We start from the raw sequence: 25,322 nt of genomic DNA on the forward strand, positions 1-25,322 counted from the left end.
GTGTGAGCATTGGAAGACAAGAAATTCCCTGATCTATTTAGCAGGCAGGAGGCTAAAAGGAAGAACTAAGAATTTGCCTCTGACATCAAAAGTTCCTCTAACTACTCGTTTCCTTCTGTGGCCTTATTTGTTTGACAGTACCTTATTAAAGAAAATTGAAAAGGTCTTAGATTATTTCATATAGAGGTGTTTGGGATTTTTTGTGTTGTGTTATTGAAAATCTCTGGGCTATATCACAGAGAAAATGTAACAGCACAGATTTGTAGAGAAGTGTATATGTATGTTATAAATAGGGTGTAGGTTCTCTGAGACCAGACACAAGTCCTAAAAGAAACATGGGTGTAGACTTTTTTAGCCTCCAACTCCCTATTAAAATCATCAAACTTCCATTAAGAAATCAAGCAAAACAAAGCAAGGAAAGAAAGGAAGAAAGAAGGAAAAACACTCAAGGTTTTTGCTTTAAAATTTCATTGCAATTCAGATTTGATGACTTGGCACTGCTGTGCAAAGTAGCATTTTTCAGTTTTATTTTTTCTTGCAGAATTACATCATTACCTCAGAGCAGTTTTAAAGCACACTGAGGATGATGTATTCCAGTTGAAAATGAACAGAACTGATACCTCAGGAAGGACTGACCATCAGGTCACTATAGAAGGAAAATGCATTTTTAGTTTTATGCAAAGGAAGCTCTTCTTTCTTCAGGATCCTTTCCTCTTACCCATGCTGTGCACCTGCATGTACCGGGCACACGTACCCTTACACTTGCACAAGAGAACATATCTAGCAGATGCACTTTGATGCCAACCTACCATTCTGATGCCATTCTCAAAGGCCTGACGTGCTAGAGAAGCAGGTCCATCCACAGTCTTACCGTCGTCATCAGGCCCCCAGCTGGCACTGTAGATGTGGATGTGCTGGGGATTAAGGCTTAGAGATTTTGCTTCTACCATGTCTGTCACATCTCCGTCCAGCATCCGCACACCTTCAGAATGAAAGATACCACAAAAAATACCAAAAACCTGTTTCGACATGTGTTTTTCCAACGGAAGAAATACAAAAAAGAAGGAATATTTTGGTCTTTCTTCAAGTTTTAAAAATTATCTACAAGTCATTTATCCACCATACAGCCTTCAAATGTCAACAACAAACATTTACGCTTAAGAAAACTTAAAAAAAGACTTGAACCTTGAAATGCTTGTATGTCTCACTTCAAGATAATATATGTCTTTCTTTCTCCTTTTATACTGCAGTGAAACTGCAGCACCTACTTTGAGTCATTCCCAGTCCTAAGTATGTTGATAGAGGTAATACAAGGATCTCTGCTGACACGAAAACACAGTATTATTCCTTCATTGTATGAAGCCACAAAGAAGAAACTGGGGAGAAAGCTAATGTGTACAGATCAATTACCACACACAGCAGCAAAACAATTACAGGAAGTTACTAACAGACACCCTATATGTAACATTATTCAACCTGAAACTGCAATATTGTGAACATCCTCTTCTGTGCAGAAGAAGATTTTGCAAGGTATAATCTGGAAGTCTTGTGTTAAAAAAATCCATTTATGTGGGTTTGGACAAGTCAGTGTGTTAGCCTTTCTAAAGTGAATGGCATCATGATGTTTTGAGATCACTAGACTGAATAAGGTAAGCTTAAATCTGAAAACCGAGAAAACCTTAAAGTTGTTCTCTCGACTAACCGTTAAGACACTGACTGTAGTTAACTCTGACTGAGAAAACTGCCCATGCCAGTTTTAACCTAAACAAGAAAAAGGACCTACATATAGCTAGCATGACATCTGATCAAAGGGATGTTAATTATTAAATAATAATTATTATGTAACTGTATGATAGTACAGAGTAATGATTACTTCCACAATTAACAAGTTTGACGCTCTTTCCCTTTTAAAAGGCCATTACTATTTATAAGCCAAATTTACATATTTTTAATTACAGATACATTTCACTTTGCTCATGAGCTCAGACTGAAGTAACTTGAGTATTTACCAAGACCTTAACTTCCAATTAACAAAAGGCATAGGGGGTGCTTTGCTGATAGAGGGTCTTTTTTTTTTTCCCCTTACTCTAATTGACTCAAAAATGAAAACTGATCATATTTCTAAGTTCACACAAAAGCTAGTCATGTTTTGTGAGATAATAAACTTTTACAAACAGTGATCTCACTAGGAACTTTACTTTATAAAAAAGTCATTAAACCAACTCTGGGATTCTCAGGTTTTATTTTTCTTCCTCAGCGTAATCTCAGAAAATTCATGATAGGTGGAAGCTGTGTTCTCAATTTCTTTCAAGCACATTAACATATATTTAGTTCTAAATAAAGACAATAAAAGATAAACTGCTTTTGAAAGAATGAAGATAAAGCTTCCCTTTATTTTTCTGTTACTACGTAGCAAGCCTAAATAACACTATGTGCACTTGGTGAACAATAACTCCAAATTCTGCCACTGGCTCCTGAAGTAATTAATACCAGGTTTTTTTGCTAATGGTGAAGTGGTCAAATCTAAAGCAACACAGACAAAGCTGTGATTTAGGTGCTGCTGACAGCCACGCTTCAAGGGTGACTGAACAATAGACTCTCATTGGCTATTTAAAAAAATAATAATTCCTTCCTTCCTTCCTTCCTTCCTTCCTTCCTTCCTTCCTTCCTTCCTTCCTTCCTTCCTTCCTTCCTTCCTTCCTTCCTTCCTTCCTTCCTTCCTTCCTTCCTTCCTTCCTTCCTTCCTTCCTTCCTTCCTTCCTTCCTTCCTTCCTTCCTTCCTTCCTTCCTTCCTTCCTTCCTTCCTTCCCCCCTCAAATGTCTGGAGTAGTTAATATTGCCAATCACAAAACCCCCAAACTGGCATGTGGTGATAGTACAACAAAAGCTGTCCAAAAGGCAATGAACAGACTGCTTTTGCAGACTGTTCCACCTAAGACTTCAGACCTCTGTAAACTTTTTCCAATATTTGCAGTAATTGCCAAAATGTAAGTGGCATTTTAGTCAGAAGAATCATTCAGTGAATCCCAGGAAACATGCAAAACTGAGCTGAAAGAAAGTTTTCTTTTAAAATGTTTGTTTTTAATCAGCATCTGACTTAAAGAAACAGCTGAACTAATTCCTCGTCAGCTGAAGACAATCTACATCTGTTGTGCCATAATTCAGAATAACTGTTTTCCTGTCAGGACTTCAGCCCAGCCAAGTAACTAAGCACCCAAATCCCAACAGTTGCTTTGCAACTTCCACAATCGGTCTGCAACAGTAACAACACGCTAACCAACCCTTCCTATAAAAAGGCTCACAAGCTCTCTAGGTGGTAATTTGCTATGTGTGACTACTGCAGAGTGTCACATTTAAAAAAAGATCTACACCTTTGGTGCACTGGTTTGTCGTTCAGTGAAAAGGCCTGTAGCTTACCTAAGCACAACCTGCAAGCATAGATCATCTTTTTTTTTTTTTTTTAATACGAAACATCTCACAACCTGGAAAGGAACTGAAAGTCCAGATTGCAATTTTACTCAAATTTTCTTATCTGCAGATTATGTCCTCACTTACTTCATTGTAAGAGAAGGCTCACACTATCTAAGGATCTGATTTTTGACTCATTTGTAGTCAGAGGTTCTTAAATGTGTGGAAATGAGACTAGGAGTAAAAATACATTTTTTAAAAAAGTGAGCATTACTGGTGGATATCTTGTTAATGACTTCCCATCACAAAGATCATTAATCGGATTTGTTCAGTTGCTAGTATTTGATGGAATATCGATGGAAAGGATTTCTTTTCTCCTTTGCTTTATCTCCTTACTATCCTTTACGTGCCCAGAGGTGGTTTTTGGTTTGCAGTAAAGAATACCTATCTTGGTGCAGCAAATTCAACATCACTGTCGGCAGGCGCTCCTCTATGTAAGGAGAATGTAATTGCTTTACCTCAACTCTAGTTTCTTCTCCAAGAAGACCCCAGGAGGTTCTTTAAATCCCTGGGAAACAAGCAAGCTCAACACTAGTTCAGCATAATATGATTCAACATTTTTACACTGTATCTGGCTTGTGGAGAGGGAACAGAACCACTGCACTTTCACATGTGTAGCTTATGGCTTTTCTGAGGGAAGGGAGGGAGGCATGCCAAATAGACGTCAGCAGCAGCAAAACTCTTTAAGTATATACACCTAGTGGAAGAGGAAGCTTAACCTCCCTTCCCAGTGCCCTGGAATTCCCTCTTGCCTCTGATTTTCGGCAGATTATTTGCTGAGCCTCCTGAAGTCTTATTTTCAAGTGCCAATGCTTTTCAAAGGTGGTACATTACCTCAAGTGAGATTTACACAGTTATTACTTTCCAGCTCTTTTTTAAGAACAGTGTTGGCGTTGGCTCTACAGAATCATGGTGACAGAGTAGATAAAATTTTTGTTTCACTCAGACCAGTGAGATTTCTTGAAGGCTGTTATAGTCTTTGTACTAAATAAATAAATACATAAATAAGAAGGCACACATATCCAGTCTTTACTGTTCACATTAACTGCATTCATACTATGTCCATCTAAATCAGTTCTTACACTATATTTAGAAAAGGCTGCAATTCAGCTAATACACTTGGCAGGTTTCTAAAACATTATTATTGCACATTCCTAATACTTAATAAATAATAACCTATTAGGAAGCCACTGTTACTAGCAGAGAACTTTTCAAGGACATGCCCAAGATGTTGCAGGCTGAGTGACGATCCAGCTCACAAACGAAACTTCCCCAGAAGCCATCTTTTATCTCTATCAGTGAACTAAGGCTCCTCTCACTCTGGTTTAACAATGCAATAAGTCTTATTCCATAGCTGCTGGTACATGACCAACTGTCCACGTGAGACAACCTGTTCATCTGCCACAAACTCACTCACTTGGCCAGTCCAGATTTTCTAAACTATTTTGACAGGTTAACTTTGTGCCAGCATGCTCTCTGAAGGGAACTTCCCTGAAGGGAAATTGTTTTTCTGCATCACTCTAACCTTATGCTGGATCCGGTATTGTCTATCCCTCCTGAAGCCAGCAGGAAAACAGAAAGCTGACATTAGGATGACGTTGTGTGCTTTGGCGAATTTGAAATGCAGCTGTGCTCACATTTGATTTGGATCAAACTTGTACTGATCCAGTAGAGAACAGATACAGTCCTATTAATTGTGGAAACACAGCCTCAACTCTGCCTCATATTTTTGAACTGTCCTCTGGTGTATATATAGGTAAACATGTTTCTGTTTTTACAGATAGGCTCTATTTTGGGACAGAAAATCAACAATTAATGAGTCTGAGCTATAGGTCTTTCTACCGAAAGCCAATATACCAATTCCATGATTTCATCAAAATTACAGGGTAAAACTTCACTTGAAGCATTAAAATCTGGAACAGGCAGGTTAAAGCCTAGGAGACACATACATGAAATCTTGATAGTCATCTTCACAAATTAAGCCAAAGGTCTTAACTGAGCAGCCATTGACTAAGAATTCAAAGAAACCACTTGGAACCTCTTGGCTGAATGACCAAAAAAGTGCAATAGAATCTTGTATTTCAGGCAACAATCTGATCACAGAGAGGATCAAAAGAAGATTTTCTCCAACCACAGCCAAGCAACACAAAAATATGCTGTATTTTGACAGTGTTTTGTTTGGGATCAATATGCAATGCAGGGCAATATTCCTGATTCGTACATTTAATTCTGGTTTGTCAAAGTTCATCATTTAGAGCTCTGAATCTGTGAGAAAACCCACATGTCCTAATTCTGGGTTTTGTGTTCTCATCAAAGGTCTTGCTTTCTATTTTTCTGTGTGTACTGAGAGGCAGTGTTCCAGGGAGCACTGGAGAAGTGTCACCGCAGACAGACTCCTTCAGTACTGGTATTTAACGACCACTCTACAACTGAGATTTACTCGCTAACACAGCTAGGTTTGTTATCCATACAAATCTCCTTCTCTTGTTGAGAAAGGTCTGAATGCACCATTTAGCACAAATAGCTCTTTGGTTACTTTTTTTTTTTTTTTGTGGGAGATTGTTTCACATACCTCCAATCTTGGCATTAAAGGCGATTCCTACTGTGCAGTGTGAGTTGTTTGCCGTGGCTGCCACTTCTCCAGCACAACGGGTTCCATGCCTGCAGTCAGACAAACATTTTTTCCAAGTAAGCACAGAGTGTTGGGATTAAAGGCTTTGACTTTGCTCATCCTCGGGTGCTAAAAGCACAACTATCCACAATCTCTTGCACTACTTAATCCCTCATAGTTATTTATACCCATGTTACAATATTCCTCCAAACACATTTTGACATTATTATCACAATCATATTAAACTCTTCATGGTAGGCTTTCTAGCTACTGGAAACATGCAGTTTGTACCAAAGACATAGAACAATGATACAAAATCCACAGCAACACAAAGAAGTCTTGGATACCAGTTCTTGATTTTGAACCAAATCTTACATTATAGACAGACTTTTGTCCTGCGTTCTTCCACAATTCCTCATGTTGTTAGTATGGAGATCTCCATACACCCCCCAGCAGGCACAGCCCGTACCACACTTTTCCATGAGGAAGACAGGATTGTGCCAATGCCCACATTGCTGTTCAGAGACAAACCTAAGACTGGCTACATGCCAGGTATACTCAAAGCTTCTGTATAGGCGTGCCCTGGTCATTCTTTGGTCCAATGCTGCAAGCCTGCTGCCTTTCTGGGAGCAGAACAAAACAGCTGAAGTACCCTCCACATCAGAGGTATACTCTGTGCCTGGAAGCAGGATATAATCTTAAGAAGCTGCTGAAGGAAAACACAAAACCTCCAGTGGTTGCTCACCCCCTTCCGCACTGTGCAAAGCCACAGAGGGATGCCTTGCCAAGCCCTGATCCATGCTCTCTACAAGATGAGAGTAGGCATCCATATGGCCACCACTGCAGGAAAGCTGCCCCTTCTTCTTCTCATTTTTGCCTGCAGTATAGGTTTCACAGGGTGTTTTCTACCAGAAAGTTTTGACCTCATCCTTCTGCAGTTAGGCAGCTTTGTTGCAGAAATGCAACACAAGCAACAAGGAGCAGACAGGGAACTTTAGAGAGCTGCTGTGGAGAGGAGATATGGAGTTTCAGGCCGACAGGAAAAGAGATGGGGAGTTGATGAGATGGAAAGATAATGTAAGGCTTGGGTAGCCACAAAAAAAGAAGTTTAAAAAGTCAAGGCAAAAATAGATAACAACATGGCAAGCACTTCAGAGAAGGCTAAGTGAGGTCAGTTGTGTACACAGGCACTCTTCTGCTGCTAGTGGTTGACAGACTGCTTACATAGACATCTGGAGAACATGGGTGTTTTTGAATTAAAGTTGACGCCCATATTACAGACAAGAATCACAGTTCCTTTCTCTTGGTACAGCTTGTTTTGGGTAGAGTCACTCCTTATTTCCTTGTTATTAGTGCAACTTTTTTCCTTTAACCTTTTGAGACACATAGATGAGAAACACTAAAATAACTTGTTTGGAATGGATTAATGTAAAACAAGAACAACAACAAACAGGACTAGGAAAAAAAGAGAGTTAACAAAAAAATAAGCAATATAAGTGATCAATGCTGACCTGTTAGAATTTCAAAGGAGATCACTCAGTTTATCAGATAAGTAAAATATATGTAATTTATGAGAAAAGTGTACTCTCTATTCACAAAATCAAAGCGACAAGTTAGATGCTGATAAATCCTAAAGCTGGATCAAGGTTTCACAATTATATGCATATTTCAACTAATTTCCTATTCATCTGTTCACAATTCATCATTGGATTGCCATACTTGATCAGAGATTTTTTCAAGATTGAATTTGTAGTATGGTTTTCATATGAAGCCTAATTTTCTTCATTTAAAGAAACCCTATCTAACTCTATTTGATAAACCAATGTTTTATCCTATTACAGAACTATTTTGAAAAGCCCAAAGTAAATAATTCAGAAATCACAGATGAAAACAGGTTTTAAAAACACCCTTCTTCATCTTCAAGTATTTTCAAATAGTGTTTTAGCTCTGTGTTTGCTTGAAGTTGTGTCTTTTTAAAATGTATTAATATTTATAGGAAAATTCCTGTCATAAAAAATATTTAGAAGACACAATATTCCCAAACTTCCCTTTTTCTCCTTATGATTTTGTTAGGTGCCACGTATAAATTAGAGGCGTTATCACTTAAACATCAAAGCATGGATGACTATACTTTAGGAATGTAAAAATACCCTCATGCATGACATCAGTGCATATAGTTCATTAATAAATCACTGCCTGCCTGGTGAAAGGCATGTGGCTGAGCCGCAGCTTCCCAGAGGGAGACTGCATTTGCAAGAAACCCCTGGGTACCAAGTTTGGGAAGTGGTGATGGGAGGTAGGTTTTTCAGTAGAAAAAAGTGGACAGATCAAAACCACACCTGGAGGAGGGAGGCTGCCTGAAGAAGAATGGAAGGAAAAGCTCAAGTTTCTCCATGGTTCTCACCGGAGTAAACAGATACTTGCTGCTTTGTTAGCTACTTCCACCAAGCACCATCAAAAGGGTTAGGTTTGCACCGGATCACCAAACACACCCCGGTCACCCCAGGGGCACATAATGTTTGTAGAGGGGAAACAGAGGAGACGTGTGGCGGGTGGAGGGGGGGAGATCTCAGTGTGATTGCAGGTCCCAGCAGCAACCCAAAGTAACACAGGATTAACAGCAACATGAAACTGTAGCCTGAAGTCCAGCTGAAGTGGAAGTAGCTGCAGTGGTAGATGTTACTTCCGTAAGAAATAGCCGAAGCTTTAAAGGACTGGTATGGAAGTATCATGACACATATTTATTGAATTAAAGCACAATAGGAAATTTCATGTAAATTTCTCCAAGAAAAAATGCATATTCCAGACAGAATTCGATCTTCGGACAGTTTTACAACGTGAGTTAAGTCAACTTTGCTGAATATTTCCTTAGTCCTCACTTATTTGAAAATCCTTCTTTTTACCACATTTTAAGTCCAGTAATGCTATAAATTTATTTTGTGGGCAGATTTTTATGTTATACCCTTGTTTCTTGGCCAAGATTATTGTTAATTGCATTCTACATTTATAAAAGAAATGACATAATTAAAAGTTATTTTATTACTTTCAAGGTCATATGTATAAAATTGCATTTCTTACAATCCGTTTCCCCCTGTGTAAATTAATCATATATGCAACTCAATTTGTTTTAATATGTTATCTTTTATAAGTCCTTTAAATAATATTTCAATAATGCTGTGAAAGGGAAGACTTTCTAAAAAATCTGTATATAAAAAATTATGTTCTTTCCACGCTGCTTCTAATTTTCTCTGTCCTAGATTTTTGCTTGGGGTCTACGGTTTGGAACAGACTCTGAATTCTGCAGTTAAAATTAGAAAAGCCTTCTGATTAATCATTACACTAATTTCTTAACTACCTTGATAAACAAATATGATGAAACTGATGCCTGAAATTGATTAAGTCTTCCGTAAAGCTACAAAAACTTCTACTGAGCATGAAATCCTGAAAACTTCAATCTACAGTTTATGGAAGCAGCATAACCAGTAAGAAGAGCTGAAACAAGAGGCATTTTCAAGTTAGCATTTTTTGTGAGTGTATATATATCACAACACAACAATCTCCTGTCTTTGTGGGATGCCTACATCACATACAACTTGTTTAAAAAGTTGATGCAGTCCTAGAAGAAAGCATGACTGCCCTTCTACGAAGGCCTATCTTGATAAACTTTAAGGGTCGATGCTTCATTTCACTGGATCCTTTGCCAGCTTATGGTGAAGGGAAATAAGTTCCCAGGCTATTAAATGGCACTTTGAAGAGACACTCAGCTAAAAGGTTTTGCATTTGGCCTTTGTGTTAACGTCAAGGTGATGTAATATCACAGAACAGAAACATGAAAGAAAGCTTGGTTATGAGACGTTCTGCCCATCTACAAATATGTCTCCTACCTGGATTCTAATAGAAAGAAAAGGAATGGAAAGGAAAAAAAAGCTTTTTTGCTGTTTTTTGTTTGTCTCATAAGAAGAGGGATGAAAAATCGCCATTCAATGACAGATTTAGGCTCAGGAGGCCATCAGGGACTAGAAATGAGATGGCACAGGTGATTTCAAAAAAAGTTGTACTTAGCTGCTGGTATAGTTGGCCAGCGCTTTCCACTATAAAACTATATTTTATGATTCTACATAGCTTAGCTGCTTTAGCTAATTTTTCCCTTCCAGGGAAAGGACTTAGGCAAATAAGTACAACTTTTTCAGAAATGTATTTATTTTCATTTTTGTATATGAGAGAAATAAAACGCAAAGAACAAAGCAAATACGCAGGCAAATAAAATTTATTTTCTTCTGTTTTTATAAGGAGGAAATTTGTCAGTCTGTCATTAACGGTAAGTCAGTAAGGTGTCAAAGACCTACTCAGGAAGACCTAAGTAAAGGTAATTTTTTTGCCTAATGATGTCCTCACTATTAGATGGAGAACTTGAAAAAAAATTGTTGAAGAAATACACTTCTACGGAAAGGTGTACGTTACTTTTTTTCTGCGGCATGCATGAACAGTGCTTGAGTGCCCGGATGCTAAAGGTACTGTCTTTTGATGGCTCTTTAAGTATAAGATAAGATAAATTTAAGAGCTACACACTCTTCCATTACACAAAGTAACTTTTTTCAGCAATGGATTTTTTCTGAGACAGAAATGGCTCAGTATTTCAGTCAATGATGGAAAGAGAAAAGATGCATGTTCTGTGATTAACTATCACTCCCCATCCTACCAACAAAATTTGAACATAAGACCTTTATCTTTCAATAATCACTCTTAATTTGCCTTTCAGAAGAGAAAGAAGGTAAAAGGCACCAGGAACACCTTTAAGATAAAACTAATTAAGCTCATCTCTGAATGTTTATAACAAGGAAATATTCAGAGTTAGTGAAGACAGCTGCTGGTAATTTCAAAAGCCCTTGCTGTGTAAATTGGCTCTGTTATTTCAGAGCTTCCATCTCTGACAGCTATTCTTTGAATTCCACAAACACTCTGACCGTGCATTTTTTTGCCGTATTTTACTCTTCTGGAGTTCATGAAGTCTTTCAGAACACAAAGAACTCGGGGGACTGGGGATTTAAAGCCCTCCAGCTTTTCATGACACTAACATTATAGTTGAGCCCACTTCAACGTGTCACCAATGAGTCTTTTCAGAATGGGAACTTAGGTAGAAACGAGTTTCAGAGTATTTCAATGCAAGCCCATCACACACATCTCTGGGCATACCAGTAATTTACTGAGGTTTTCTAACAGACAGGCAGCACAGGAATTAGTTTGTAAACAAGGGAAGAAAACAGTAGGGAATTTGGGGGGTTATTTCTGTTTGCTTGTTTGGGGTTATTGTTTGTTTGGTTTTCTTTTAATCCAGAGAAATGTCTCCAGGAAAGAAGAAAACTTCATGTTCTTTGCAAATTTTATGCTGCACATATTGTAAGAGTGGATATTAAATAACTGTAAAGAGGTTAGAATAAATAGTCTAAAAGTTTACATAAGATTATAAGCATTTTAATAGGCTGTACTTCAACAGCCTATTTTTGATAATCACCAACTTCCTTTCTCAGCATAATTATGTGATAAACATATTCCCTATGCATAAAGACAATGTAAATGTTAAGAAAAAAATAACTTATCTTTATCATAAACCAGAGTAGAATCCCAGGGGTGGAGCCTGTAACATGAACTAAACTATGTAGTTGGTGGACATTGAAAATTATAGGACTAAAGGAACTTTAAATGTTAAAATAATTTACAAACCTCTATGGGGAGAGGAAGAAGGGAATTTTAGGTAGCCATTTTTATCTGTAGGCAAATATCTGAGTTGGCATTTATTTTTTTCAAAAATCATCTTTAGTTACATTTTCAAATGATCTTTCAAATGATTTTCAAAGATCTAGCTTAGACTGGAATACATTTGTAAACAAGAAAACAAGATATCTGAGACACCACAATGTGATAGCTGCTGGAGAAAATATATATTTTAACAGCAATCATCAGAAATGCATTTTATCAGAAATGTGTTTTATTGCATCCCAAAATAAGGTCTGTGCAATGCAGAAGAAATAATGTTTTAGACCTTTTCATATATAAATGGTCTCTAACAATCTGGAGGATGAAAAATACTTTCCAAACTGGCACTAGGCTGGGATGTTGTTCTAGGAACATCTGAAAAGGGAAGTATAAAGGATCTGTCAGAAGTTAAAAGCATGAGCAAGGAAAACCTCACTCTTTAGCCTTTAAAACATAACCTGCTACAGCTGAAAAATAAGAATAAAGCTATTATCTCACAAAGGAGAGATATTTGGATACTAAGAAAGAGATGACACAGTAAATGTGAAAAACAGGTTACACAAATCTTCAGTGTGAGATATCAGGAAAAATGCCAAAGACTTGGGTATTACATCACAGACAGGATCCTGTTTCTGAGCATGACAGTGTTGTAATGTGGTTACAGCACACGATGGGAAGCTATCTTGAGTCAAGGCTAATGACTTTTTGCATGATTATGGGAAGTTAGTTAAAGAATAACTTGAAAATATCACATCTATTTCTCACAAATAAAATCAAAGATGACAGCATTAAAACAAACACATGGAACACTTCACATCTCAGACATGCACATCTTAAAACTTAATGGCGTGGGTAGCAGCGATGCTGCCTTGCCACTCTCTCCACATTTGTTAGCTGTTAGCAAGCAGCTAATTTGTCACAAGTGTGAAATTCTGATATGGGCCCAGCAAAGGACTGTGTTTCCATAATATTAATTACCATTTTACAGTTTTGGTTTCGTGAGTGGGCAAATGAATCTTAATGTATAAAACAAATATATCTTTTTTCTGTACTTTCTACCAAAGGCAAAACAAACAATGAAAAAAAGGTCTGATGGAGCCAATGAAATATAACGTACAATGAGAAATAGCAAACAATATCAGCAAATAATATATTGAGTGAAGTTTAGAGTTTTATGTATTAAAAAGAAAAAGAATTATTTACAGATGTCTTAATATGTTTTAACCCAAAGAAAAATTTTAACTCACTGTCTTTTCTGGAGGGAAAAAGGCATTGGTGAGAAGAAATAAAATTGTTCAAAAGCCAGCCTACAGCAAAACTTTCAGCTGAGTTTTTTTTTCATACAGCCTTTCATATTAACTATACAGTAACCTTCTTAAGGCAGGTAATCCAATTCTTGTTCTTACACATTAAAGCAAATCACAAGTATAAACAGTACAGTTTAGTTCCTGTGCACTGGAATTAAACCTCTTCAGCAGCAACATCAAGGCCAGTATTGCCTTGGAACAGTATATCGCTACCTAGATATACCTCTTCAAAAGGACCGTTTCGTTTGCTTTTAAAACTGAAGAATATGAGGCTGCTTAGACTTCAAGTCTTCCCTGCCACATACCAAAAAAGATGCTTTTTTAACCTAATTCAAACTGGTTGAAAGGCTGTAGTAGGGATGGAAAGGCACAAAACAAGGAAGATGTGCTTCAACCAATTCGGGCAATCATTTTATGTATATGAGGGTGGTTGATCTCTTTTTGTGTGCAGCCTGAAGAATAGAATAGCATAAACACTTGGGAATAATTGAATATCTGTCTATACTTTTCTCATTCTTGATCTATGAGACTACACGCTTTTATCAGTTCACTTGTGACATACAGAAAAAAGGACAAATGAAAGCCCAATTTCAAATCTTTTTGGAATATGGCTAACAAAATGGTAAAGGGAACTTAAGGGGGGAAGGGGACAGACAAAATCAGGCATGCATTTTTTCACAAGAAAAATTGTTATAATCACCTTGTAAAAATGGTTAATTTAGCTACTTTTTTTTACACTTGGAATTACTGGTTCAATACAATAATTAAACTGCCTCTTTCCAGTCTGCAACAGTCTCAGTGAACAGAACACAACCCCAGAACTTAGATTGTGCAGCATCCCAATAACCTTACTTTCTTAACTTTTAATAACAGTAAAGTAACACTGTACTCTTGCAGAAACAAAGGCATCTTTGAAACTTCCCAAGGCAATCACTAAAAATACCAAACAGAGTAAACCACATTCTCAGTACCACCTCCTTCTTGATTGGGACACTATCCCTCTCTTATATATTAACATTGCCAGTAGATGACAGCAGTAAAGTAACCTACATCGGGTCATTACGTGTTTCAGATGTCTCTGGCTGAAATCCATTTTTTCTCCACAAAGTAGAAACACCTTGTTTCTTTGGGGAAAAGAAAGAATAAATGTGGGTTTATGGCTGCCTCTCTGTGGTTTTCTGTGTGAGGCTGGACACAGCTGGCACATGCATTAGGTCATCTGTTGAGAACCAGTTCACGTCCCCAGCAGTTCCTCCAGGTATGTCTTGTTTTTCAGTTCAATATCAGCATATAGATAATGCAAGCAATATATCCAACCAGATAGTGGGAAAAAAAACATCTTTCTGGCAAAAGTCCTGACATCCAGACCCTGGTTCAGTGCTCACTGTTTACCATGACATTCTCTGCTTTAGCATCACTTTTCTGCATTTTTTGAACCTTCTGTATGTGAACACAAGCACACTTAATACATATAGTATTGTGCACAACCATGGAGGACTGTTTCTCCCTTGTCTCAATCATAGCCATGGTTATAAACAGCAGTCATAACATGTGGGAATTAATGAAACATGTTTGAAGCCATAAACATTAGACATGTTATGCTTTCATATCAACAAGACTCTAATCACAAAGACAGTGCAATCAGATGCTGGACACAGAGAAAAGCAGAGGGAGGGGACACAAGAAAAACATGGGACATACAGCCTTCACGATTCCTATACCAGCCAGTGTCTCGTGAGCTGCTGAGCATTCAACAGTAGTGGGTGAGAGTAATATCTGGAGAGCCAAAAAACTGCCTATGGAAATAATTGCAAGACAAAGCCTGAACGTGGAAGCTGCAGAGGAAATAATGCCCCTGACAGTTCATATTCCCATGCCGCAGCCAATGCACTGTCTTCTAAAGTCCTTATAATGCTATATTCATGTTTAAGCCTGCAAAATGATGCTGCCTCATGCCAAAGAAATGCAGTCTGGATACTTACAGGTCCCAGCTGACTAGAAAATAACCTCAGCAGGTGCCTCAGAGGTACCTGCTTTTTCTCTTTCCATGTCTTTCCATCCCCATGCAAGAAAATTCTAGATCCTTGTTAAAAAAATCAGTTCTGACACAAAGGTCATCTTGTCATTTTCATAGTCAACGCACTACCCAGATTTCTAATTGAAAATACAAAACACCCAAAGCAATTAAACAAACACCTAACCCGAAAACAGCCATCCAAAAACTTTCATACAAAAATCTGTAAGTCAATGGGAAACCTCACAAAATCACAAGATATGTTTCTAGATTTTTTCAGCAGATGTGTAGCTTCATCAATAACTATTTTGCTTAGAAATCGCACTGATTTAGACGGAAAGACGTAAAAGTGTTTAAATAAACAAGCAAGTTTGCAGTCAGCTTCTTGTAACATTTTAACAATGTTTTATATCACCTTAATTTACCCTTGTTAATTACAAAAATAAGATATTTCCACCTGACATAAGTTCATTTAAGATGAGACTTGGAAAATAAGTCCTTACACTACTTCTTCTTGTGCAACTATATGGATAATGAGCATAGTTTAAGGTTCTGTTAACACTTTAAGAGTCTAAAATTAAACTTAATTTGGGAACAAGGCCTCAGACTGCAAAGAAAGTTAGAGTCACTCCCAATATTAGTTTACACAAATCAGAAAATCTTCATATGCTTTATGAATCCTTCCTATTAGCTTAATTAAACTTCGGCTGCAGGTTTATATACTAAGTTTCACCAATGAACCATTGTCAGTGTTCCTGAATATACAGCTATCTAAAGCTGATGATATATTATAATTTTCAATATTTTTAAAAAGATTGAGTAAGAAATGGAATATTGACATAATGAGCATTTTTGGCTAGGCCACGCCTTTGCTGTTCCTAGGATAATCCACCCATATTATCTAAGATAGCCTTAGAAAACACAGACTTGGACACAATGAGTAAAGCTTGCTAGAAATTTGCTGCTGAAAATTCCAAATGTACCACCTACAGAGAACAAGCTGTACTTGAGAAAGCTCACTGTGTACTGGCTACACCGTATTATCTATACAAAAGGCATAAAGAAGAGCTTTGAATGAGATGGCTACAGGTGAAGTAGTCTGTCATCTTTTTTTGAGCAAAGGAAAAAAGTGATTAACTAAAATCTGCAAATTTGCTTTCCCATTTGCTTGCATTTCAGCACCTTTTACTAAAATGTCTATAACTTAAAAAGTCATACTGTTGGATGTAAGAAAATACTACTATTCTCTTTCTACTGAAGAGGTACCAAGAGGTTAAATTGCATAGCTCAGACTAGAAGGAACACCTCTACCAGAATAGCCACAGATTATTAATTATAACTTTCAATATAAATATGTAAATTCTACACCCCTTTCTATGCTCTGTAAGCAAATCATTGTATTGCATCTGTAAACAAAGCCAGGAATAAAATTTCCAACTGCAATTTCTCATCATCCCTGCATAAACTAGTAAACTGTGTTTAAGCCGGTGAGAGGCAGGAATATTTTTTTCCACATTAGTGCTGGACCACAGTGGAGGTCTACCCTGTGAATTAGAAGACTACATTGCAACCTATTCGGTTAATGCTTTTCATCTCTTTGATCATATAGCTGGCAAGCTGATTTCCAAGATTTTCAGGGGACCTTCACTTGCTTTGGTGATGTTTCCTATGTATTTGAAGTGTTCTATATATCTGACATCTGCAGATATCACAAATCCCTCTGACAAGTGTATCTGCTGCTGCTGCAGTACCTGAAATAATACGATTTAAAGGAAGTGAAGAAGTAAAGATGTTTTTCCACTCTTCTTCGATTGTTTTCTATCTACCCCACACTTCATCCAGTCATTTTCACTGCTACAGGTGTCAGTTAAGTGTTGCTTTTCGGGGACGACTGGTCCAGCAGAGCAGCTGTGGTACCAGCAGCTCTGCAACAGCTCTGCATTTGGATAGTTCTCTGGCCCATGTTCCTTATACCAGAACATACCTACATATGCAGAGAATGACTTATCACAGATCTTGTGGTCAAATTCCCCATCGAATCAGGCTTGCAGGGATAATGTTTCAGGTATTTGTTATCATAAGGAACCCTTCCAAAGCTATTAGAATTACTTCTGGGAACTAGCACATTATTAAAAGGCTGGGATATTGACGCTGGCAGGCAGCTAACCCTCACCCAGTCACTCACCCCCTCCTTCCCATTGGGATGGGGGAGAGAAGTGGAAAAGCAAATCTGAGAAAAACTTACCAGTTGAGATAAAAACAGTTCAATAAATAAGGAAAAAAAAAAAGAAAACAACGCAAGCAAGTGATGCAAAGACAATTACTCATCACCTCCCACCTGCAGACCAATGCCCAAGCAACACCTACTTTGGAAAAACTACCCCCCAGCTTTAGTCCTGAGCACGATGTTATATGGCATGGGATATCTTTTTGGTCAGTCAGGATCAGCTGTCCCAGCTGTGTCCCCTTGCAGACACTTGTCCACCATCAGCCTCCTTGCTTGAGGGGGCAGTGTGAGAAACAGAGGAGGCCTTGATGTTGTGCTAGCTAGCACAGTTCAGCAGTAGCTAAAGCACAGGTTATCAACACTGCTTGATCACAAATTTAAAACATAACACCATATGGACTGCTGCGGATAAAATTAACTCTGCCCCAATCAGATCCAGTACAACCTGGTATAACTAGGAAAAAAAAAAGCCATTAAAAATCCTTTATCAGGACAGCTCATGTTCCTGGACCACCATGACTAAAACAGAGTAACACTGATGCCTGTGTGCTTTTTCACCTTAAATTCATGTCCAGTCATGTCCTCCGTTACAGGTACATTCTGTACTTGGGTATTTTATCTTCCATTCTTCTGTTTCACAAGCTTTTGTATGAAAGCATATTAAGTCACTATTTATCCTGATTCCTGTTTTTATCCAGACTGACACCAATATATATCAGCTGGATAGATCTCAGATGCTTGAACAATCTCCTTTTACTTAAAAATCTCCAGATTAGAGCATCATCGTTTCTGTGCAATGAAAAAAAAATGAAAAAGGAAAAAAACCTTCTAAAAATATTTTGCATCAGTTCTACTGAAATCCCACCTAAGCAGAAAAAAAGTAATCCTATGAATACAAGAATGCAGATCTGAGGTTTCATATTTAGAGTTCCTTGGCAGGAAAAAGCAGTCTATTGGACCTCCCAAAGACAGTCTTTGGGAATGCTTTTAGTGAAAAGATATTCGTGCTTTCATGCAAGGAAGATAATGACAGATGCAAGGATCCTAAGGTCATAAGACAAAAAAAGAGGAGCAATTCAGTGATGCACAGACAGGTCACAGACAGGTCTTTACCCATTCTGCGTACTCCATTTCTAATAGTGGATGACTGCTGTGACAACATTTTAAAGAAATGAATAATTTATAGCTCTTGGCCTCCACCATATTCTAACTCAGAGACATACTTCCTACCTATTTTGATTTCTGAGTGCAATTTCAATTGCATTGTGCAAGATATGTACGGTGCTTGATCCTAAATTTCATTTGATGTTGTTCTGCATTAAACAGACCTCCCATTTCTCTTTAGAGCTGCAGTTCAAATACGGATGAGGAAACTGTTGAAATAAGTTCAAGTCCTTCTCTTATGTGTGTTGATAATCGTTTTTTAATGAAACTTGTATCATTGATTCGGCAGAAGCAAGGTTTGCTTCTAATTGAAAAAGGGGTTTCAGCATAAGAAGCCTAACTCTCATGCACTCTCTACACTGCAGAACAAGTTAGAAGCTAATATTTATGGAATGTTAAGAAGAGTAGTGCAGGGACATAAGTTTGGGCTGAAAGGAGAAGTAACACATCATTACACTCTCTTTGGCACTCTGACACCTCTAGCCAACAGCATCACCATCCCACATGCTGCAGAAGTAAACAGGTCATTGTCTCTACCTCAGTTTGCCAAAATCAGAGATTTGATGATTGCTTTGGGACCCTATAGCAGTACAATCAATTTTCAAAGCAGGTTAAACTTTTGTAGCATAGAGCCCTTCAACGCAGTCTACAACGATAATACCCATTGCTTTACTTTGCATCTGAATTTCTCTACCTTGATTGTTTTCTTTTAGGAAAAAAAAGTAATTTGTCTTCAAGAGAGCAATCTGATTTTGCTTAAAGTGTCAAATGTAATAATTTGACTGTCTCTTTAAGAAAGATCACATAATCACAGTAATGTAAAACAAGGCTAGAAAATATAAGCCTGTCTACAGCAATAAACCTATACAGATGCTTATTTTTTCTTCTGTAAGAAAAAGCAACATCTGAGAGTGTTATCCTGAAAAAATCTTATAAAAACACTTACTAATGCCATTAAGACATTTGCTTATAGCATAACTTCGCCGAGTTCAACTGTTAATAGCATGTTATTTAGAAAAACGCTTTGATTAAAAAGCTTTTGAGACTGGATTCACAACTGCTTTATCAAACTTGTAATTAGAGGTCTGCTTTCAATGCCACAAGCATTAAAGGAGGAATCTAAGCTATACTTTGTGCATGTATGTGCTGGCAGAGAAATCTCAATGAACCATATTTTGCACTGTGTTTGACTGAGCTGACTACTGTGAAATCAGATGGCAAAACCAATTACCACATCCACAGTGTGGATCCACTCTTTAACCTTCTCTAATACCTACAATATCTGAAAAGGGGATAACACATAGAAATTTATTTGTGCTCTTAAGTTCTATTCAGCTGTAGACCTGTATGTATAAACCTATGCAACTTGAAACTGGTCTGCCATTTTACCAAATCAAAACTTGACTACTGTAGTTGTAGACTTTCTCCTCTGGAGAGAGTCTTCTCAAAATACAGATGCATTTTTAGAGGAAATACCAACTCTGGGAAAAAGACCATCTGAAAAAAAACCTTTCATTTTGAACTCTCTATAAAAAATAATTCAGAGAAATGAATGCCACAAATACTGTAACTATCAAAGCTCATATCCCTTCTATTGCTGACTTTGAATTGGAGGGGAAGATCTGACTCATTGTTATCAATTATTTACATAAAAGAACTAGAAGCAGTTGCATAATGCTTCAGAATTTCATTTTATTTGTGAGCTCATTGTCTGCTACTTCAGTAATTAGAAACAGGAAAAAGGCTTTCCTGTAGTGTTGTGGTTAAATGTTTTGATACCATGAAAGTCTTATACGTTCTATAAAGGACAAGCACTGCTCCTCAAACACTAGTTAGGTAGTAAGAAATACCACCCAGCGACTGACACCAAGGTAGTGAAAAAGGGCTATTTTTTTTCATTTTTGAGCCACTGGAATTCTGGCTGAACTTTGTTTTTGTTTATTCCTCTGCTTGACTTCTCTCACTTTCAATGACTACTCAAAGAAACGTCTTTCCTTTGGCTCTCAAAAAAATTATAATTCATACCACTTGTGGACTTCAGAAGGGATTATGTAATGCAGTGTGATAATATAATGAGCAGATTAGAAGATTTTACCAAAAAGACAATTTTTGGCAGCTTGACAAAACTTTCATAGGGTATTTTCCACTATTGAAGCTGGAACCTGGACTAAACTGCTACTGAATCAAGCCTGTAGTCCAATGAAATTTTCATTGTCTTGTCAATACGAAAGGCTCTCACAAGGGACTGACCACAGATACCAGAAATGAGGGTGCTTGTTGCGGGTGAGTAAATCAGCTTGACAAAGACCATCAGGCTCTAGCCTAGCCAATTGTCCTCAGCTACCAGCAATTATGGGGTCACCCTTACTCTCAAAAATCTTCAAATGAACACGCTTTTTATTCTGAAGCAGGAAAACATGAGAATTTCAAAACATCAACACTTAGCTTTTTTTGTGTTCTGTTTTAATGCAGACTTTATCTCTTCCCATAGGTTAAAAGTCCTTTTTAGATTACAATAAAAATATTAACAAATGCACTATGTGGTGGGGATTCAAGGTCCATGTTTCTGCAATATTTTTCTTTCAAGGAAAGAAAGTTTTTCTCCAAAAATTTTACACACTTGCCTCAGGTCCTTCAGTCCTTCCCTGAGAGAAACAAAGCATGTGTGCTGATTACCCCTGCGGTAAAGCCACCTGAAGGACATGCATGGTCACTGGGTAACAACACACAAGGACTCTAAGTAACAGTTAAAACAGAAAGTGAACTAAAATATGCTTCAAATGAATCTGTGAAATAATCCTACTTCAGCACAGTACAATTCTGCAAGCTGCAGCATTTATTTCCCTTATTTTTACAATTTTACACTGTAAAGTAAAATTGTACTAATATTGTACTAAACTAAAATTGGACCTTTAAGTACAGCAACTGGCAAGCAACACAGATCTAATATCTCATGATCTCCATGCTACATCATGCCCCCAGGCACTTGGTTGGGTCACTAGATCATAATTCACTTGGAGACTACCTGATGAATCACTAACACCGCTCCTTGTAAAATGTTGCAATCTCACTGTAAGCTGACACAGACTGCACCCTACTTCATTATTAACATCTGCTAAAATTGCAGCACAATAGGATATGGCCAAAAGGCCAACAAGTTTAAAATCAGAACAGAACGAAAACATGACAAATCAGGATTGCAGGATTGCAATCTCTGACTGGTTCTATACCAACGACCTCTGACTGTTTGGTTCAGACCCTGGTTTTCATAAACAAACACTTCACCAGTTCAGAGACAATAATCCAAAGCCTGCAGTTTCCTAACAATCCTAACCAAAATCCATTAAATTTGCAGTGGCAGAGACACACTAGACACCTGACATTCAGTCTCTGGTACCTGGAATTAACAATACCACACTCAGTGTAAGCACTTGATCTATTGATCTGAAATACATATACATACATAAAAGTTTATTCTCTACTTCAAATTTTCTTCCTGTTAAGGAAGATTTATCTGCTATCAGAGATGCTTTGCTGGCATCACACAGACCACACTCTGCCAGATGACACCATCAATTAATCCTTTGAGTTTTAAGCATCCAGAGGCAAGAGAAAGTCAAGATGAAACGTCAGAGTACAGAAAAAGAGCAGACACAGTGAAGATTCCCTGTGAAAAAGGCCTTTTCCTGGGAGCTGATACCTTGCTTCAACTTATCCCGAGCCTCCTTCCACAGTCAAATCACTGGCTTTCCCAGGTCCTCCCTGCAGTTGTGAGCCTTGGGATCTGCAGTTTCATCCTGTTTGAAAGCCTTGTGCAAGCACAAGCAAAAAAAGTAGTCACTAGTCTAAAAAAATTGCCAAGGTCTTTTCTTTTTCTTGTTGTGACTAGCCATCTGACAGCAGAATTGTTTTTTACACAAAAGATAAAGCACAAGATGGTGCAGCAGTGCTTCTCAGTACAGCTTATCTTCCCTTCAGTTTTGTCTGCAACACACGATACGGCCAATTTCAAAGCAATAGCAACAGGCACGTACTGGCAATCAAAATGCATAAACTACACAGACAGATAGCCCCAATTGTCAGCACTCCTTTCTATCACACTGCTGCAGTGGGAACCTTTTTGAGATGAGCTTTCAAGCCAGCAATGAGAGACTTCAGGCTCCCCTTGTTTGACTGCTCAGCTCTTCAGATATCTGCTCTGAATAGTGTCACAGCAGTTAATGAAGCTTTTCATTTTTACTTTATTGACTATCCAGGAGTCAACAGAAGCTGATCTGCCTGCCAGATATCTAGTATCCATTCCGATTAAATGGCTCAGGACATACTACAGGCCTTCACCAGAGGCAGACAGTATAAACTAGCAGCTTGTTGCTCTTGGAAGAAAATTAAGTATTTGGCATTTGATTGAGCATCTACTTTAATCTGACTGACAAAGAAAAGTAATAATGAATCAGAATGGGTGCCACAGAAAAACCATGTCAATATGTTGGATCAAGCAGGACTGAAACTCATTAACTCATTAACTTTTTTGCTGTTGTGAGAAAGGATGTAAAGCTGTCCAGATATTGCAAAGTTTAGACATAAGTAGCTTGTGTTTCTTATGATTTCTGAACAGCAAAAATTGCTGTCTCCCAAAAATCTTACACTCATTAAAAAATAATTTAGAAGGTTATTAAAATAAGTTATTTATGTAGTGGGATGCATTGCTGAAGAATGTTGAAGAGACATCCAAAGAGTGACTCAGTATCTCCAAAACAGAAACAACAGTTTACTTTTATTTTTTCTTACATAGGTTTATTAAGAACTGCATTAAAATCAACTGGTATTATTTAAAGAATTTTTTTAAAAGGTTCTCTGTTTTATAAAAGTACCTCTATCAGAATAAGACCTAAGCTCTGAAATATCATCCCCGAGAAGTTTCTCATGAAACAGAAAAACTCATTTTCATTTGGTCAAAATATCAAAATGTTTTAATACTATGAACATTTCTGTTTTATTTCTGATGCTATACAATGGGTAGGGTACCATTTTGGTGATCCCCTCTGCATTCTAAAGACCTGTGACTGATAATGCCTAGTTGTTTCAACACAGGTGGTTGCAGGTAATGGTGGAATAACAGAAAAAGAATAAAGCAGTGATATTCAGCAGTAAACCAAAGCAAGATGCTTTGCATAGCAGGAATGACTTCATCCACAGCTGACTGCTGTCTTTAGCCTCTGAGCAAAAGGAAGCTCTAGTATAGGCCTGTACCATTTACAAGTTTCGTGATTTGCTGCCAATTTGTAGAAACCAAAGTAAACTTCTGGCAGGACTCCTACATACCATAGTAGTTAAAGAAACTATCGTCCCACCCTGATTTTGACTACAAGCCTTGAAAGATTAGTTTAATGTTTCTTTCTACCCTCCTATTCTCCTTACCTAATAGAAGACTTAATGGAAAAGTTCAAAAATATAATTTTGGAAAGTGCCACTTCTGTTATCTACAGACGCTTCACAAACCCCCATTTAGTTTTTTCTCATTCCTTTTTCCTCACCAATACGCCTCAGCAACAGAAAGCCTTCACTACTAATTAAAAGTGAAAAGCCAGCAAACAGACCCAGTACCCTGATGTTTCACAGCTGTGTGCAAAACTGCCCAGAGACACCTACTTATTTTTATAGCAATTCTTTTTATTCTTTATCATTCCATCCCTTAAGGTTGGGTTATAAAATGAGGCAGAATAAACTAGATCATTTCACCGAACGATGGCACGTTTGTACATCCCACCTTTACTGGAAGACACAAATCACCATTATGCAATGTTGTCCAGTTGCTATAGCAGGAAGCAGAAATCAACCAAATTGATCTTGCGCATTACAGAGTCTTTGCAAAGCATGGCTTTCAGAATGTTCCCTGGTTGTGGTTACCTCAACTGCCAGGCACAACTTGAGTACCTAGTGCCAAATAATTACGTATGACGCATAATGAGAATTCCTCCCCCAATTTCTGAAGATATTTTAGACACAGCAAAATATAGACAGGCTACTAGTAGTGCTTTTCAGTACCTATGTAGTCATTTAATTCTTGTTGAGTCTGGTGAGAGCTAGGGAAGAAAGGGTGACAGCCCTCAAAGTTGAAGGTGCTTAGGTGCCACTTAACTGACTCAGTGTATCTGCTAATTGAAAATACTGAGCCTCTAAGTGGAGGTTAGGCTTCCAAGTAATCTTACACTGAAAGCATGCTTCATATATCCTCTGTGTCCAAAAGCTGCCTCTACACTGATGTTATACCTCCTGACAACACTGAGAAAGCTCAGTACAGCACAGTATTGGCCCTCCCACCACCACATCTCACCACAGGACCTTAGGGCTTGGGTTGTGAGAGTATACAGCAGGGAGGCGGGGTACAAAAACACAAATCCCCCAGCTTTAGGAGAGAAACGAATCAGTTCAGTTTTATATCTCATAAAAAACTCTTCACTAGCAACAAAACTGAAAGCAGCCTCCCTTCTCTGGACATGTTTTGTAAGAAAGTGGTGACTTCAGTACCCAGCCAAAGAAAAAGATTCAGCCGTGATTCACAGCTGGAGGTACGTGGCTCCTTGCAGCACCAAAGAGGGCGAATCCCTGAAAGTGCACCTAAACTAGGAGGCCTCCAAGTACACTCGTCATGTGCCAACTCCAAGGAAATGAGCAACTTCATGCAGATGAGCCAGGATGTGTCCCCGAAGTGCATGTGGGTGGTGGACAGCAAGAGAGAGGGACATGAGGTGATGTAAACTGGTAGCTCAGCTGAGG

The 25,322-nt window shown here is 37.9% G+C and overlaps 1 protein-coding gene across 2 annotated transcripts in view; it reads right to left on the reverse strand.

Annotated features, from left to right (window-relative positions):
• The window catches only part of PCSK5 (proprotein convertase subtilisin/kexin type 5), a 258,951-nt gene that overhangs the window by 151,724 nt on the left and 81,905 nt on the right, over positions 1 to 25,322 (reverse strand). For both annotated transcript variants that reach the window (XM_074166803.1, XM_074166804.1), the window contains exons 6-7: positions 6,041 to 6,129; positions 810 to 982 (exon numbers count right to left, since the gene is read on the reverse strand). In XM_074166803.1, the coding sequence (XP_074022904.1) occupies positions 810 to 982; positions 6,041 to 6,129 (262 nt within the window). The remainder of the gene's footprint in view (positions 1 to 809; positions 983 to 6,040; positions 6,130 to 25,322) is intronic.

This window comes from Numenius arquata, chromosome Z (genome assembly GCF_964106895.1).
Source record: "Numenius arquata chromosome Z, bNumArq3.hap1.1, whole genome shotgun sequence".
Classification (NCBI taxonomy): Eukaryota; Metazoa; Chordata; class Aves; order Charadriiformes; family Scolopacidae; genus Numenius; species Numenius arquata.